This window comes from Dromiciops gliroides, chromosome 4, assembly GCF_019393635.1.
Source record: "Dromiciops gliroides isolate mDroGli1 chromosome 4, mDroGli1.pri, whole genome shotgun sequence".
In the NCBI taxonomy this organism is placed as follows: domain Eukaryota; kingdom Metazoa; phylum Chordata; class Mammalia; order Microbiotheria; family Microbiotheriidae; genus Dromiciops; species Dromiciops gliroides.
Window position 1 is genome coordinate 311,492,627 of NC_057864.1, and position 16,725 is coordinate 311,509,351.

At 36.2% G+C, this 16,725-nt stretch overlaps 1 protein-coding gene across 2 annotated transcripts in view; it reads right to left on the reverse strand.

Annotated features, from left to right (window-relative positions):
- Positions 1-16,725, reverse strand: part of RARS2 (arginyl-tRNA synthetase 2, mitochondrial) — a 70,927-nt gene that overhangs the window by 11,986 nt on the left and 42,216 nt on the right. For both annotated transcript variants that reach the window (XM_044001424.1, XM_044001425.1), the window contains 3 exons: positions 9,026-9,184; positions 7,952-8,058; positions 2,164-2,259 (listed from right to left, as the gene is read on the reverse strand). In XM_044001424.1, the coding sequence (XP_043857359.1) occupies positions 2,164-2,259; positions 7,952-8,058; positions 9,026-9,184 (362 nt within the window). The remainder of the gene's footprint in view (positions 1-2,163; positions 2,260-7,951; positions 8,059-9,025; positions 9,185-16,725) is intronic.

Genomic DNA, 16,725 nt, shown 5'->3' on the forward strand with positions numbered 1-16,725 from the left:
CTATTTTTATGTTTATTTTATATTAATATATTTATATGTATTTACTTAAATACGTTTATATATTTTATTTATATGCATATTTATGTTTTATACACAGGTAAATATATATGATGTACAAATATAAAAAATGGAATTCCCATTGACATAAGAAAGAATATAGACTGTTGTCTAAAGAAAAGATTGGTAAAAATGAAAATATTATTTGTTGAGAGTTATTTGGAATCACCAGTGAGAAACACTTGGTTTAAGTATATTACACAAGTTGTATGTGCCCTCATATAAAAACATAGTCCTAGTGACAGGAGGGCTTATTGCATCTGTACTTGTATTAATTTTATTGGTATTCTATTTTCTTCTCTTTCCTATTTGTACTTTCCCAGGATGAAGTGAGCTCAATAAATACAGCTCATTAACTTTTTTTTTTTTTTTTAAGTGAGGCAATTGGGGCCAAGTGACTTGCCCAGGGTCACACAGCTAGTTAAGTATTAAGTGTCTGAGGCCGGATCTGAACTCAGGTACTCCTGACTCCAGGGCTGGTGCTCTATCCACTGCGCCATCTAGCTGCCCCCAGCTCATTAACTTTTAATAGACAATTGTCATGAAATTTCATTCTAATGAGTGATGGCAGAAAATGATAAAGGAAAAGAGTGATGGTGACATTTACCTTAGCCATTACTTATTCACCACAATAAAAAAGGGTCCTCAACTGATATACTGTGTATGTTAAATGTATGACTCATTCAATAAGCATTTATTAAGGACCTACTATGTGCCAGACACTGAAGATTCTAGAACAAAGGAGTGGCATGATCAGACCTGTGTTTAAGGAATATTAATTTTTTAGCTATGTAGAGGCTGGATTGGTAAAGGAAGAGCTTCAAGGAAGGGAAATTAATCAGAAGGGTATTATAATAATTGGTAAAATAGTGAGATAAGAGGTGAGTGAGATAAGAGGTAAGTGAGAAGAGAGGAGAGATGAGAAAGCTGTGTGTATAAAACTGAAATGATTATATATGAAGATTGAGGAACAGGGAAATATTGAAGACTTTGAGGTCACAAAGCTGATCAACTGGAAGAATATATGATACCCTCAACAGAAAAAAAGAAAAGAAAAAGCTTGGAATAGGAGAGCTGGCAAAATGATTTTCCTAAAGCAGGATGATCAAACATTTCTGGCATTTAGTAGTCCGTCAAAACCTGGCTCTAACATCCCTTTCAAGCCTTAGAGATTACATGCTTTCATATGCTCTACAGTTCAATCTAACTAGTCTTTATGCTGTTCCCTACATACAAGATTCCCATCTTCTGCTTCTATGTCTTTGCACTGGCTGACTTACATATATTCACTTGCTCCTCATTTCTTTCTTTTAGAATCCTGTTTCCTTCAAGACTCACCTCAAGCACCATCTTCTACATGAAGATTTTCCTTGCTCTTCCAACCTCCCTCCCCCACAGGAATACTTGCTGCAAATTAATTAGTGTATGTCTATCTATCTTTATCCATATCCTGTATATACTCATGTCCATGTTTTTTCCCCAATAGAATGTAAGCTGCTTGTAGGTAGGGACTGTTTCTTTTTGTATCCCTGTGCTCAGTCTCTGGTACATGGTAGGTGTTTAATAACTACTTGCTGACTGATATTAAGGCTGCCTTTTAGGATACTTATTTTTGGTGAAGATAACTGAAATAGAACATATTTACTTTAACTCAATTTATTGAACCCATGCCTGAGGAAATCTTATGTTGTTAAACTATAAATATGCGTTGGCATCCCAGGGATATCTCAGTTAGTATCTTCCACATAAATCAGTCAACAAGCATTTACTAAGTGACTACTATGTTGCCAGCCACTGTGCTAACTGTGAGGGATAAAAAGAAAAGTAAAAAATATTCCCGCTCCAAAAGAGCTACATTTTTTAGTCATTAGTCCGATCACAACCTCTCCAGGAATAATTGTCCTTAATTTTAATAGGTACTGAAACATGCCTCTAGAATTTTATAGTTATCCTAAGGTAAAAATACTTACCAGGCTTTTCCCAAATGACCTCTGAAGTTCCTTCTAGCTCTTAGTCTATGAGTCTACAATCTCAACATTTCACTACTGATCAAAGAACATGTCAAAACATATACACCCTTAGGTCGTTCTTAAGGAAGGAACCAACCTGGTTGCATAAAGAGATGTCCCATCACTTCGCATTACAGTGCAGCTCGAGGAAGGGTCTCCTTTTCCAGAGAGATCAACTGTGGCTGTTCCTTTTCTAAAAATGCAAAAAGTGAAACACTGAAACCACATATGAAACTATGAAATACAACATATATGGTTTAATAAAATAAAATTCACTGTTTAATAGAATAAAATTCCAATTGGCTCTCTCAGAAAGCTAAAAGCCAACATTTATAGATTTCTCCCACTCCCAGCAAAAAAATACTGTTTCTAACATGAAACCCTCAACAATATCCAATTTTAGTTCCAATTATTAATACAGAAGATGCCACAGATACTTACTAGCTGGGTGACCCTGGGCGACTCATTTAAGTTCTGTTTGCCTTAGTTTCCTCATCTATAAAATGGGGGTAATAATAGTACCTACCTCCCAAGGTTGTTGTGAGGATCAAATGAGATAATTGGAACATGCCTAGCACAGTGCCTGGCACAAAGTAAACACTGTTAGCTTTTATCATTATTCTTAGCTATTATTTAGTGGAATATTATTGTGCTGCAAGGAAAGAATACGAAGCCTTGAGAAATATGTGGAGTTATATTAAATGATGCAGAATGAGCAAAGTAAGACCAGAAGACTATAAACAATTACTACAATGTAATCAAGTCAATTCTGAGACAATAAGACTAATCAATGTTAGCACCCATACTACTAAAGGTGAAAGACAAGTCCTTTCTATTAATGATTTTTGCTAGCAAATGTCTAGTGTCAAAATAAAATCAATAGATTTTAATTTTTTAAGAAAATACGATTCTTAAAATTTCCTACTTAAAAAGTAATATAGGTGGGGCAGCTAGGTGGCGCAGTGGATAAAGCACTGGCCCTGGATTCAGGACTACCTGAGTTCAAATCTGACCTCAGACACTTGACATTTACTGGCTGTGTGACCCTGGGCAAGTCACTTAACCCCTATTGCCCTGCAAAAAAAAAAAAGAAAAAAGAAAAAGAAGTTATATAGGAAGCAGCTAGGTGACACAGTGGATAAAGCATTGGCCCTGGATTCAGGAGGACCTGAGTTCAAATCTGACCTCAGATACTTGACATTTACTGGCTGTGTGAGCCTGGGCAAGTCATTTAACCCCTATTGCCCTGCAAAAAAAAGAAAAAAGAAAAAAGAAAAAAAAAGTTATATAGGAAGCAGCTAGGTGACACAGTGGATAAGCATTGGCCCTGGATTCAGGAGGACCTGAGTTCAAATCTGACCTCAGACACTTGACATTTACTGGCTGTGTGAGCCTGGGCAAGTCACTTAACCCCTATTGCCCCATTAAAAAAAAAAAAGTAATATAGCAACCAAATGATAAGAGAGATAACCATATACAACAGTTTTTCCAATGACTGTAGAATCTAATATTCAATACTGGACTGATTTCCATCATTAATATACCGACAACTGTAAAGTACAAACTAAAACAATCAACAAGTATTTATTAAATGCCTAATATGTACCAGTTATAGTACTAGACAGTGGAGAGAAAAATATAGAAATGCAACCCAGCTCTTAATGAGCTTACAATCTATTATGGGAAAAACATGCATATAGACACATGCAAAATATAAACAATGTATCTTATATATTTTTATACAATACATACAGTTCTTTTCTTGGTGGTACTAGGGAGAGATATTAATGGAGGAGATCAGGAGAGACTTCATATAGAAAGTATTTTTTGAGCTTAGCTTTGAAGGAAACTATGTATGCTGTAAAGAATAGATTGTTATTTGAGGTTTTTATGCCTTGGCACGCACTGGCCTGGGGCTCCACAAACTGCTCAGTGCTCCACCCACTGGTTGTAGCCATTGCCAGGGCTCTGGCACCTCATGTCATCACCACTCGCCGACGCCTACATGGGCCTGGCAAAATTATAATGACTGGAAGCCTGGTGAGGGTACTCATGTGACTGTCAGAGTGGCCATCCCATTGGCTGGGGCTGTGTGGGGTGTTTCTAGGTTTGGGGGAAGAGAATTGGGCATTCGAGGTGGAAGCTGGAAGGTGACAGGCATTCTGCTGCATATTTTCAGCTGATTCCTGGGCGGTGGTATTTTTTCAGGTATTATAATTTCCCTTTCCCCATTTTATTTCCTTTCCCTTGATCCTACTGATCCTGTTTGTGTTTTGTTTTTAAGTTCGTTCTTGTTAAAATAAATCTTGTTCTGTTTTGAGGGAGGCTGCTGGTCTCCTTCCTTGCCCCAAATATTGTGGCGAGCCGCTTAGCTAGCACTCCCCAATTAAAAATTGGTCCCCACAATGCTAAGAGGCAAAAATGAGGGGAAAGGGCATTCCAGGCATGGAAGATAGTCTGTGCAAAGGCATTGGAAATGTGGGATGTAAGAATTAAAATCAACTTTGCTAGACTGTAGTATCCATGATGGGAGAGTAATCTGTAGTAAGACAAGTTGGATCCAGCTTAAGGATTTTAAATGTTGAGCAGAAAAATTTGTTCATGATCCTAGAGGTATAAGGCACCAGTAGAGTTAACTGGGCATGGGAACGACATGCTTAATGCCTTCTTTAGAGGCTAATTTTCTTCAATTTTGTCCTTATATAATATTTGACAATTAACAGATACATATATATATATGATCTCAACTGACTGTTTCACCAACCCTGTGAGCTGGGTGGCATGAGCATTATTATTCCATTTTTAAAGATAAGGAAACCAAAGCTCATAGAGGTTAAGGGCTCTGCCCCAAAGCACAAAGCTAGAAAGTGGTAGTTTGGGGTTGAACAAAAAAGGCCTTCTGATACCAAGTCTAGATCTCTTTCTAGTCAGTCAATAAACATCCATCCATCCATTTATTTGCAGGACAATGAGGGTTAAGCAACTTGCCCAAGGTCACACAGCTAGTAAGTGTCAAGTGTCTGAGGCCGGATTTGAATTCAGGTCCTTCTGAATTCAGGGCTGGTGTTTATCCACTGCATCACCTAGATGCCCCAGTAAGTATTTATTTAAGCTCTTTCTAGGTGCCAGGCATTATGCCAAGTGCTAGAAATACAAAGAAATGCAAAAGACAGTCCTTGCCTTCAAGGAACTTACAATTTAAAGGGAAAGACAAAAGTCAACAAATCCGTGCAAAAAAGTTACATACAGGAAAAATAGAAAATAATTTACAAAGAGAAGGCACTAGAATTAAAAGGGATTAAGAAAGGCTTCGTGTAGAATGTAGGACATTAACTGGGATTTGAAGGCAGGGAAACCAGCAGGAGGAGATGAGGAGGGAGAGTGTTCTAGGGATAAGGGATAGTCAGAAAAAATGTCGAGTTGAGAGCTATTATCTTGTTTGGGGAACAGCGAGGAGACCAGTGTCAGTGAACTGAAGAATATGTGAGGGTGGAGAGTATAAGACATAAGAACGGAAAGGGGGATGGTACAGAGGGTGCTGGGTTATGAAGGGCTTTGGATAATAAAGGATTTTGAAACTGATCCTGGAGGTGAAAGGGAGTCAATGGAATTTATTGAGAATGCTGCCACCTAATCTAACGAACTAAGTTATTTATAATCTAATAATAATAATAATATAATATTCACAATATATGCTAAAATGTCCATAATTTATTAATGACTTCTGAATAATACCTTACTTTTTATAAAATAATATGTGCAGTGCTTTATAATTTACAGTGCATTCTAAAATACATTAGTCCAACTGATTCTTACAACCACCTTATGAGATAGTTATAAGACATCACTCCAGACATCAACAAGCAGTTTTTAACACTTACTATATGCCAGGCACTATGCTTAACTCTAGGAATAAAATGAAAGGGAAAAACATGGCTCCTGCAATCAGAGAATTCACAGTCTAGCAGGAAGGTCAAATTGCAAATGATTATGTGTATATATAAGATACATATCTACATCCACACCCAAAAATATAAATGGAAGTTAAGTTCAGAGGGCAGCCAGGTAGTACAGTGGATATAGTGCTGGGTCTGTAACCAGGAAGACCTGAGTTCAAACCTGCCCTCAGACACTACACTAGTTGTGTGACCCTAGACATGTCACTTATCCTCTGCTTCAGTTTCCTCATCTGTAATATGGGGATAATAATAGCATCTACCTGTCAGGGTGGCTGTCTCACATGAGATAATATTTGTAAAGTGCTTAGGACAGTGCCTGGCACACAACAGGTGCTATTATACAAATGATTATTCCCTTCCTCTATAGCATTACCACCCTCTCATGCTCTCTAATTATAAGTATACCCGTGTCCTGGGCCCTGTTATATTTTATTTATTTTATTTTAGTGACAAGATCAGTTTCCCTGGGTTTAATTTTGATCTCTATGTAGATAACTCCCAGATCTCTTTTAGCCTCAGTCTCTTTTTTGAGCTCCACTCCAGCATCATTAGTCACCTCCTGGACATTTATAAGTAGATGTCCTGGAGGCATCTTAAATTTAGCATATCTAAAGCAGAATTCCTCTTTTGAACTTGTTTTTATTACTGCTGGGGATATAACCAACTTTCTAGTCTCCCAAGCTTTTAAGGTCAGGGTCATCTTTGCCTTCCCGTGCTCCTTCACCCTGCATGTCCAATCAGTTGCCAAGTCTTGTTCAATTTACCTCCAGAACATTTCTCCCCTCCAAGCTCTTTTCTTTAATCCATTCTCTAATTGGGCTCACACCCCAGTTCATATTCTTATCTCCTCTGAACCATACTCTTAATTCTGTGGACTCCTAATTGATGTCCCTGCCTCATCTCTTCCTTCTTCATTCCATACTACAAAAAGCTGCTAAATAATATTTCCAAAGTACATCTCTGATTATGTCATTGCCCTCCTTATACCTGAGGGCAACATGGTCATCATCAATTGAAGGGGAATAAAAGGTTACCTAGAATATACACTCTGACTTGGGCTACCCATTACCTCTAGAATCAAATGCAAATTTTTCTGAATTCCATTTAAAGCTCTCTACAATCTGGCTCCAACATACCTTTCCAGTGTATTACTCTCTTCTTCATACGAGTTTTTTACTGGCCTTCATGTATTCTATGGTGCAGTCAAACCAGCCAAAAAGACATGGATTCAAATCCCTTCTTGGTCATTTTACTAGCTTTATGACCCTAGGAAAGTCTGTAAGCCTCAGCTTCTTTAGCTGTAAAATGGAGATAAGAGTTTCTGGCTCACAGGGTTGTTGTGAAACCCTAATGAAGTAATATTTCTGTAAGGTGTTTCACAAACCTGATGGTGCTCTATGTTAGCTATTTTTATTTGCACCATCTGCCCTCCATGCCTAGAGAACACTGCCTCCTCACGTGCTCCTCTAAGAATCCTTAGTTTCCTTCAAAGGTCACCTTGAGCACCACCTTCCATACGTGGCTTCTCTTGATCCCCATAATGGCTGCTGTTTTCCCTCACAAAAAACTGCCTTGTACATTTCATGCCATCTCCTCTCATAAGACATCACCTCCTTTAGGGCAAAGACGGCTTCATTGCTATCCTTGTATCTTCATTGTCGAGCACTGTGCCTGGCACATAGGAGGTACTTCATAGGCACTTGCTGATTGGCTGATTATGCTAGTAAGGAGCTGGGTGACATCATGTGAGCTAGTTGGTCCCTTTGGTTTTTTCACCATAAAATGAGAAGACCATCTATTTTTTAATGGGTTGTTGCATATGTAGGAAATTACTATGAAAAACCAAAAGTATTTTATTGCTAAAAGAATACGTACATTTCAAAGTATACTACATAATGAGCAAAAAAAAAATAATTTTGATCATACTTTGTTCTTTGTAGGAGTCCTTTCTTGTCCAACAACTTTAAGACTTCCCGGGATTTCTCTTGATAAAACGATTCTCCTGAATATTCATCAAAATGTACTCCTAGCCGCTACAAAGTTTCAGAAACAAAAAGTCAGGGTAAAAGGCAAAATTTTACTCTAAGGTAGATGGTGGGTTGTCCTACTGTCCCATAAAAGGACAAAAGAAGAAAATGATTACATTTAAACAAAATGAAAAATTAGACTGCTCCTCTCATCTTCCAAAGGAAAGAAAAAGGATTCCAGACTGCTAGCTCAAGAATGCTACAGAAGTGGTATATTCACATTCTAGAAAAGATAAGAATCAGTTGTTTTCCTTAAGAACAACTTATCTTATTGACCAATGTGCTAGAGGTCTAATAAGGGGAACTTTAGGAGCAGTTATTCTGCTATACGTAAATGGATGATAAACTGGAAACGCAATGTTCAAGAAGGTAAAAATGAACACAAAATGAAGGTCATGATATTTGTGTTAAATTGGGACATATTAGGGCATCCTGACTTTCTTTGAAGCCTATTATAAAACATTCTTTTTCTTCATTATTTTTTAATGGTTTTGTTAAGTCCTGGCTTCAAGTAAATCCATGAAATATTACATGTTCACAGATATAGTAAACATGCAAACAAGATATAATGAATCAATTTAATAACCTGCATGGTTTGAGACAATGATTAAAAAAAATCAATTTCTGGAGCCCTGTCTGATAAAAAAGTAGTTATGTTTATAAATATCAGAGGTAGAATCTAAGGAGAAGGGAAGAAAAAAGAGAAGATATGAGGAGAAAGGGAAGGAGAGGGGGAGAAGGGGAAGGAGAGTGAAGAGAGAGAAAAGAGGTTGGGAAGAGGAAGTTTAGTTGTAGGGCAAAAGTAAAGGGCATCTTCCAATTGCTTAAGTGTTACTCAGTATCACCAATAGTCTAAGGTTATCTAAGTTTACTAAATAGTAATTCAAGGAAGCGATTAGACCATGGTTTGCTTAAGTGGAGTAGCTCTACTTCATAATTCCTCAAGCTACTATCAGGAGAGGTCTCCACATACCTTATAGATCTGGATATACTCTTTAATGCTCAAGTCCCGAAATTTTTGCCACAATGAAAGTGCTTGCTTGTCACCTGCTTCCAGTTGATGAAAGAATTCACGAGCTGATTTCTCTACATTTTCATCATCTGCTGCTTCCTTATTAACTTGTACATAAACCTAAAAACAAAATGGCAGAAAGAAAAGAACATTGATTAATCACTAAAATAACAATCGAAGGAGAGCAGAAGGAAGTTTGTTAGGTGACACACACAAGCAGGGCATTTTAGCAACTTCCTGTGAAATGTAGTATTCTTCTGTTCTTCTTTATACTGGGAAAGGTTCATGTTTATTAATGTTGGTCAAGCTCGTGATAATAAAAGGAAAAATTAAAAAACAATAGATTACTGTAAACTCTAACAAGGAAAACAACCACAGAGAGAAAACAAATAACATATTATACAGGGATGCTCACTTAAGGATTACTAGAGCAGTTTTAGTTCATAGCTTAAATTAAGCTAGTATTGCCTCTTTTTTCAAAATGCCAAGTTAATTTTTCTGCTAATACTCTGGGAAAAGGTTAAAGGAAGTGAGGCTATTCAGCTTAGAAAAAAGAAGGCAGGTTAATATTTTTATGGAGATCTTGGTTGAATAAAAGGAAGATCTTTTGACTTTAAAATTAATAAAAATAATAGAATGAACAACCAGGAGACACTATGCATTTCACTTCCTGGACATAGCAAGGGACAACAATCTATCTTAGATGATTTAGTCACTCACTGTCCCAGGTGAATCTGTCTGACTAAAGGTGAAAAATGAAATATACACATTCAGACATAACCAATATATGGATTTTGCATTTGTCAATGTCTATTTGTTACAAGGGAAGATTTTGAAAACTTTTTCTTTCTTGGGCAAGGGGAGGATTGTAGGGGAGGAATGAGCTGGTAAGATAGCAATGAAAAAGAAAACATTAATAAAGTATTTTTAAAACACAGAAATGAGCAGAAGACACTTCAGTAGAAGACAGACAAGTACTATAGCTTTGAAACTAGAATGCTGAATATGTTCTACAATTAATGTCCCACCCCTCACCTCTCGCCATGACTACTTTTTTTTAAAGTTGAGATCAAGGGGGCAGTTAGGTGGCACAGTGGATAAAGCAATGGCCCTGGATTCAGGAGGACTTGAATTTAAATCCAGGCTCAGACACTTGACACTAGCTGTGTGACCCTGGGCAAGTCACTTAACCCTCACTGCCCCTCAAAAATCCAACCAAACAAAACCCCCAAAACCAAAAACCCCACAAAGTTAAGATCAAACACTATCTGGCTTCTTACTACTCCTCACATGCCAACATTCATCTCCTATCTCTATACTTCTACACTGACCATCTCACATGCTTGGAAAGCATTCCTTTCCTTTCTCTACCTCAAAGAGTGTATTTCCTTAAGATGCAGTTTAAGCACTATCTTCTGCATGAAGCCTTTCCTGATCTGCATGCCCCCAACTATAAGTGCTCTCCCTAACTACCTTACGTAAAACTATTTTGTGTATACTCACACTTATACTAACACTGTGGATATTTTATATTTACTTGTATGCATCAGAACATAAAATCCTTTTGAGCAGGAAGTGTTTTATTTATTGTATTTACATCAAGTTAACAAGTATTTAAGCAACGAAAGAACTTAGTATGGACTAAGCACAAAGAAAGGCAAAAAACAGTCCTTGCCTTTGAACAACTCATTTTCTAATGGGGGAGACAACATGCAAAGAATCTAACAAAAAATACACAGGGTGTATCAGAAGTAATCTCAGAGAGAAGGTATGAGCATTAAGGAAGGAAGGAAAATTTTATTAAACCCCTATGTGCCAGGCATAGAGCTACATGTTTTACAAATATGATCTCATTTGATCCTAATGAATATTTTTGTTTGTTTTTGTTTTTTTGTGGGGGGCACTGAGGGTTAAGTGACTTGCCCAGGGTCACACAGCTAGTAAGTGTCAAGTGTCTGAGGCCGCATTTGAACTCAGGTCCTCCTGAATCCAGGGCCAGTGCTTTAATCTACTGTGCCACCCAGCTGCCCCTCATTTGATCCTAACAACCCTGGGTGCTATTATGATCCGAAGCAGACAGACTTACATTATTTGCTCAGGGTTTACAAAGTTAATAAAGTGTCTGAGAAGGGACTTGAATCCAGAGCTCTATCCACTGCACTGCCTAACTGCCTCAGAAGGCTTCTTACACAGGGTGTGATTTTAGCTGAGACTTGGAAGGAAGTCCAGGAAGCTAAGAGGTGGAGTTGAAGAGGGAGAGCTTGGGAGATGGCCAGTGAGAATGCATTTAGAGTATCCCTAGGTTCCTGGCACATGACAATAAGCAATTACTATATATCTGTTGGTTCATCCGTAGTGGCTCTCTCTCCTTCAGGTACAGCACTTTGCTTATATCTCTATTACACAGTTTATTACTCTATGATATAACTTCTGTTATTTATGTATGTGATATACTTTTACTACACACAAAGCTTCATGAGGACAAGAGGAGTATACCATCCAAATTTTGTATCTTAGCCAGTGCCTAACACTATATAAAAATTATTTTACTAATAAAAAAAAATAAAAGGGCAGAAATGTGGATATGCTGTAGATTTCCTGGTTCCTGGCTTAACCATCTTTCTACTGCTAATGACAGAAAGTAAATATTTGCACACTGTCTACTTTTCACACATATTGCTTTATACACAGCATATTTAGACTTACAAATATGCCAATACAAAAAACATTACTCTCAAATTTCAGAGCTATCAAAAGATGCTGGAAATATATTTTTAAAACCTTAAAGCAAGATTCCTGAAATTGTCTTGATTAGGTAACTGTATATCTATTAATTTTATATGCCAAAAGATATCAGAGGGTATAGTCTTACAAATCTAAAAAAATACTAGCTATGTGACCCTGGGCAAGTCACTTAACCCCAATTGCCTCACCCCCCCCAAAAAAATCTAAAAAATGAAAACTCTAGAGTCTTTCTTTAAGGTGAGGGAAAAAATATCCCATACCTCCCTCTTTTGACCTCTAAAAACCTAAATCCTTCCTGAAACCATTATTACAAGATTAAAGAATTTTGGCATTTGTTTAAACTGCAGATTACTTATCAAATGACACATAATTATCAACCAGCACAATAAGCTGGCCTAGTAGGCATTTATCAAACTGCCTGTAACATTAAAAAAAATGTGAGGCTAATTCTATTAACATTTATCATGGTTTGAGAGAAAAGTATTCTTCCTTCATGAAAGAAATTCAAGATGCAGCTCTAAAATAAAAGGCATGTGTTTTTAATTTACACTTGACACAAGCCCTTTACTTGGAGAAAATCTACTTTGAAGGCACTTTTGTTTAGGAGATGCATCTAAGAACAAAGGAAATACAGGTGAAGTTATTAAATTATAAATTTGAAATTGAGACAGATATGGGTTAGCAAGGTTTTATTTTAAAGCTAAGAGCATAGCAAATTTTCTTTAATTACTAAAATATGAAATAAACTATAGTTCTTTTATTCTTTTTCAAAAGAATGCTACCCCTCATTTGTCAAGATTAAGAGATGAAAGCATAGACAGAGAGCATCTGCCACTTAAGCAAAATAGAAATAAAAACATCACAGCCATTTCTCAGTTATTCTGATACCAAGCGTGCAGAGGCCCAAGTAAGCTAAAACAACAGCTAATCTAAAACAAAAAAATCACTTACAAAATTTTGGAATGCTATCAGACATCCAGGCTCGAGTCTGTTTTGCCTGGCTTTAACTCCTTTTCATCTCATCCCTATTCATTCAAGGAAGAGCTGTTAGGAACAATTAGAATATGCCAAATTTATTCAAGTATAGGCTGTAACTCTAAAGAGAATTATCTTTGGCAGCAGAACTAGGAAAACTATATACTGATAATATTATAGAGAAAAAGAACTTTTATAGACACCAGAACTCTAATCAATGCAATGATAAACCAGGGGTCCAAAAGAATGAAAATGAAATACACCATTCACCCTCCTGAGAGGTGAAGAACTTAAAATGCAGAAAGACACACATTTTTTCAGACATGTCTAATGTGGCAGTTTGTTTTGCAGGATCATGCAGCTATTTATCAGACTTTATTTTTCTGGTTTTTCTTTTTTATTTGCTCAATCTGGGAGTCAAGAGTAGAGGAAGGGATAAATTAATTTTCAAAATGTTTTGTTAATTGTAAACAGAATAAAAATAAAGCTCTAGGCTATAATCAAGGCCAGCTATGGAATAATGGACTGTCTGTGAAAAGAACACTTAATATCCAATGTGAAAGCATGGTTTCATATTGAAGAATTAAAGAATAGGGGTCAATATCTTGTGAACTCAGTATCAAATATCATATAAAACAAGTGACTGCAGCAAAGGCAAGTAGTGATTATTTAAAAAAAAGTTTTAAAGTGAAATAAAGAAAATGAGATATCTTTGTGAGGGAAACTATTAAAGTATTAGAAGGAATACTTGGATTTCTAGTTGACTAGAGCTCCAGTTGACTGGAGTTTGAACCTTGGCTTTGCCTTAGGTTTCCCTCTCCCAAACTGTTCCAAAGCTTAAATGACCTCCTGATTTAAGTCTCTCCTCTCTAAACCTTTTCAGAGCTGCAAAAACAGATATTCCTAAAGCAGACAACCATATCAGGCCCTTGCTAAATTAGAAGCTTCAGTAGTTTCCCACTGATTCCAACCTACCATTTCAGGTTTATTACACACAATTCCCATTCACTCACTATTCCTTTATTCAACATTCCATCCCCATTCCCTTATCTTTTGCACAGGCTTAGAACAACTTCCATTTCTGCTTCTATTTCTTAGAATCCTTACTAGCTACCTTCAAAGTTGAGCTCAAGCACCACCTCCTCACACCTTTCTGGCTTTCACAGTTGTCAGCCCCTTCTCTCTCTGAAAATACTTTGCATCTACATTTGTGTAGTTGCTAGGTATCAATAGGTGGATTCACAGTCCATTGTACACAAATAGGCACCTGCTAGTCCACATTCAGATTTTACACAAGCCACATCTAAGGGTTGTGTGACTATTTTTTATATATCTACACATCAACTCTCACCCTCCTCATTGTGGGTGTTCCCCAAGGTTCTGTCCTAGGTCCTCTCCTCTTTCCCTTTTATATTCTCTAGTTACCTATTCAGCTCCCACAGACTTAATTATTTCTCTACTGATGACTGTGAAATCTAGACATCCAGTCTGATTTTCTAAGTTTTAGTTCCATGTCACCAACTGCCTAGTGGATATCTCATACTCAATATGTCCAAAAACACAACCTAAAAAACACAAGCCCTCTTCCAAATTCCCCTATAGTTATCATAAGCACATTCCTCTAGTCTCCTGCCACTTTTCATTTAATTGCTTTGTATTTCTTTCTTTCTATTTCTTACACACACATATTTATGAACTTCTTGCCTTCTCCCATTAGGATGGCAGTGCCCTGAGAATAGAACTATTTCATTTTTGGCACTGAAGGTGACTAATAAATGTATGTTGACTGGTTGACAACCATTCTCTTTAATCTCTCCCAATTAAATATTTACCTATTACTCTTAATATACTTGCCCTTTATCTTTGTATTTAACTTATAAAAGCCTACCTAATATGTAAAAGGGAACTGACAAACTGACATCTATATTTCAAGTAATCTATCAATTTAAAAAATATTTATGTCTATCAGACATATAGCTCAGCTAGTTTCCTAAAATAAATCACAAAACAGGAAATTCAGACATACCTGTAAAATCTGAGTTGTATTTTTTAGTTAAACCTCTTATCTATATGATTACTTTTTAAACAATGTTAATAAAATTTACTAATGTAGCCATTTGTATCTTGGTTTAATATTTTTCTCCTAGTTATACCTATGCAGGCAGATTAATATTATTTTAGATTGTAAATTCAAGGTAAGCCATAGAACTCTCATGATATAGCACCGAATGCACTTAATAAATGTTTTCTTATGAATTTCATGTTCCTAATACCCAGAAAGAAAAAAGTGTTTTGAAATAACTACCTTTCCTCCAGCGACAATAAAGAGTGATCTTGTGAATTAGAGAATTAATAAGGCTAAGGATCCAATTATTTGTATTTATAAAGTCAATTTATAGATATAGAAATATTATTATCTGTTGGAGATCTATTCAGAGTTGGAAACCTTTTTATTTGATTGACCTATTCGTCGTAGAACCAAGAACAAATGAGAAATTCTCTATGCCCCGTTTCCCTAATAAAATATGTTCTATATACCCTCCAAATTGCCTAAGATAATAAAGAATGGTAATAGTCAATGTTAGAAGGGTTGTGGAATGACAGACACTAATATGTGGTTGGTGGAGCTTTGAAATGGTACAACCAACTTGAAAGCCATTTGGAATTATGCAAATAAAGTGACTAAAATGTCTACACCCTTTTATTCCACTACTGGATGCCCTTGACAAGGAAAAAGTCCCCTGAGACAACAAAATATTTCAGCGCTTTTTGTCTTAGCAAAGAATTAGTAACAAGGTAAATTGTACATTGATTAAGAAATGGCGGTATGTGAATGTAATGGAATATTGTGTATGTGATGAATAAAGGGAAATACAGAAAGAACTATATGAATTAATGCTGACTGAAGTAAGCAGAACCAAGAAAACATTATACATGGTAAACATAATAATGTAAACAGAAAGAACTATGCACACAAAAATCAAAAGCAAATATAATAAAATTATAAAGGTAAAGTATGACTGGAGTAAAGAGATATGAGAGGTCATTTCCAACCCACCCCGCTTCATGAAGGTGGGAAGTTACATACTGCACATTTTTTCCCCCTCATTTTTATTTTCTTCTTTTGTCTTAAAAAAGGTACTATTTGTTACATGGTATGGCTTTCTGAGAGGGGGAGAAGATACTGAGGATAACAACAACAATAATAACAGTAATAACTAACATTTATCTGGAGCCCATTTTGTGCTTTGATTATGAGAAGCACTTCACAGATATTATTTCATTTGAGCATCACAACAATCCTAGAAGGTAGATACTTATCCCCATTTTACAAACGAAGAAGCTGAATGAAGCCAACAGAGGTTAAGTGCCTTGCCCAGGGTTTACATAGCCACACTAAGTACCTAAGGCCACTATGATAATGCAGAAAACAGAAGACATCCATAAAAATTTATTTTCAAAAAACAGCACTTACTTCACAAGGTTGTGAGGACCAAATGAGTTAAAATGTGTAATCTTGAAGTGCCATATAAGAATAAAATATGTGTTCTACTATTTAGTGAAGTGAAACTCCTTTATGTTGGTGCTTGGGAAGAATGACCTTATAGATCATGTTATACCAGGCTTTTACTGTATGCCTTATTTTTTTTCCAGGAGAATTTATATGACTCAAGTTGTCTGAAACTATGTAAATAAGAAACTATTCTATAATAGGCTTCTTTTAAATAAAGCAGCCTTCCTTTATAGAATGAAAATTGTCTTTTTTTCTTTTAACATTTAAAAATATTAATTTTTAACGCAACATAATTTAACATTAACAAAAAACCTAAAATTTTTCTTTTAACATCTCACGAGTCTAAGAGATAAAATAAAATAAGTATAAAAACAACATTAAAAACATAGAATCAACCTTTTTAGGTTTAAAATAAAGTATAGTTAAA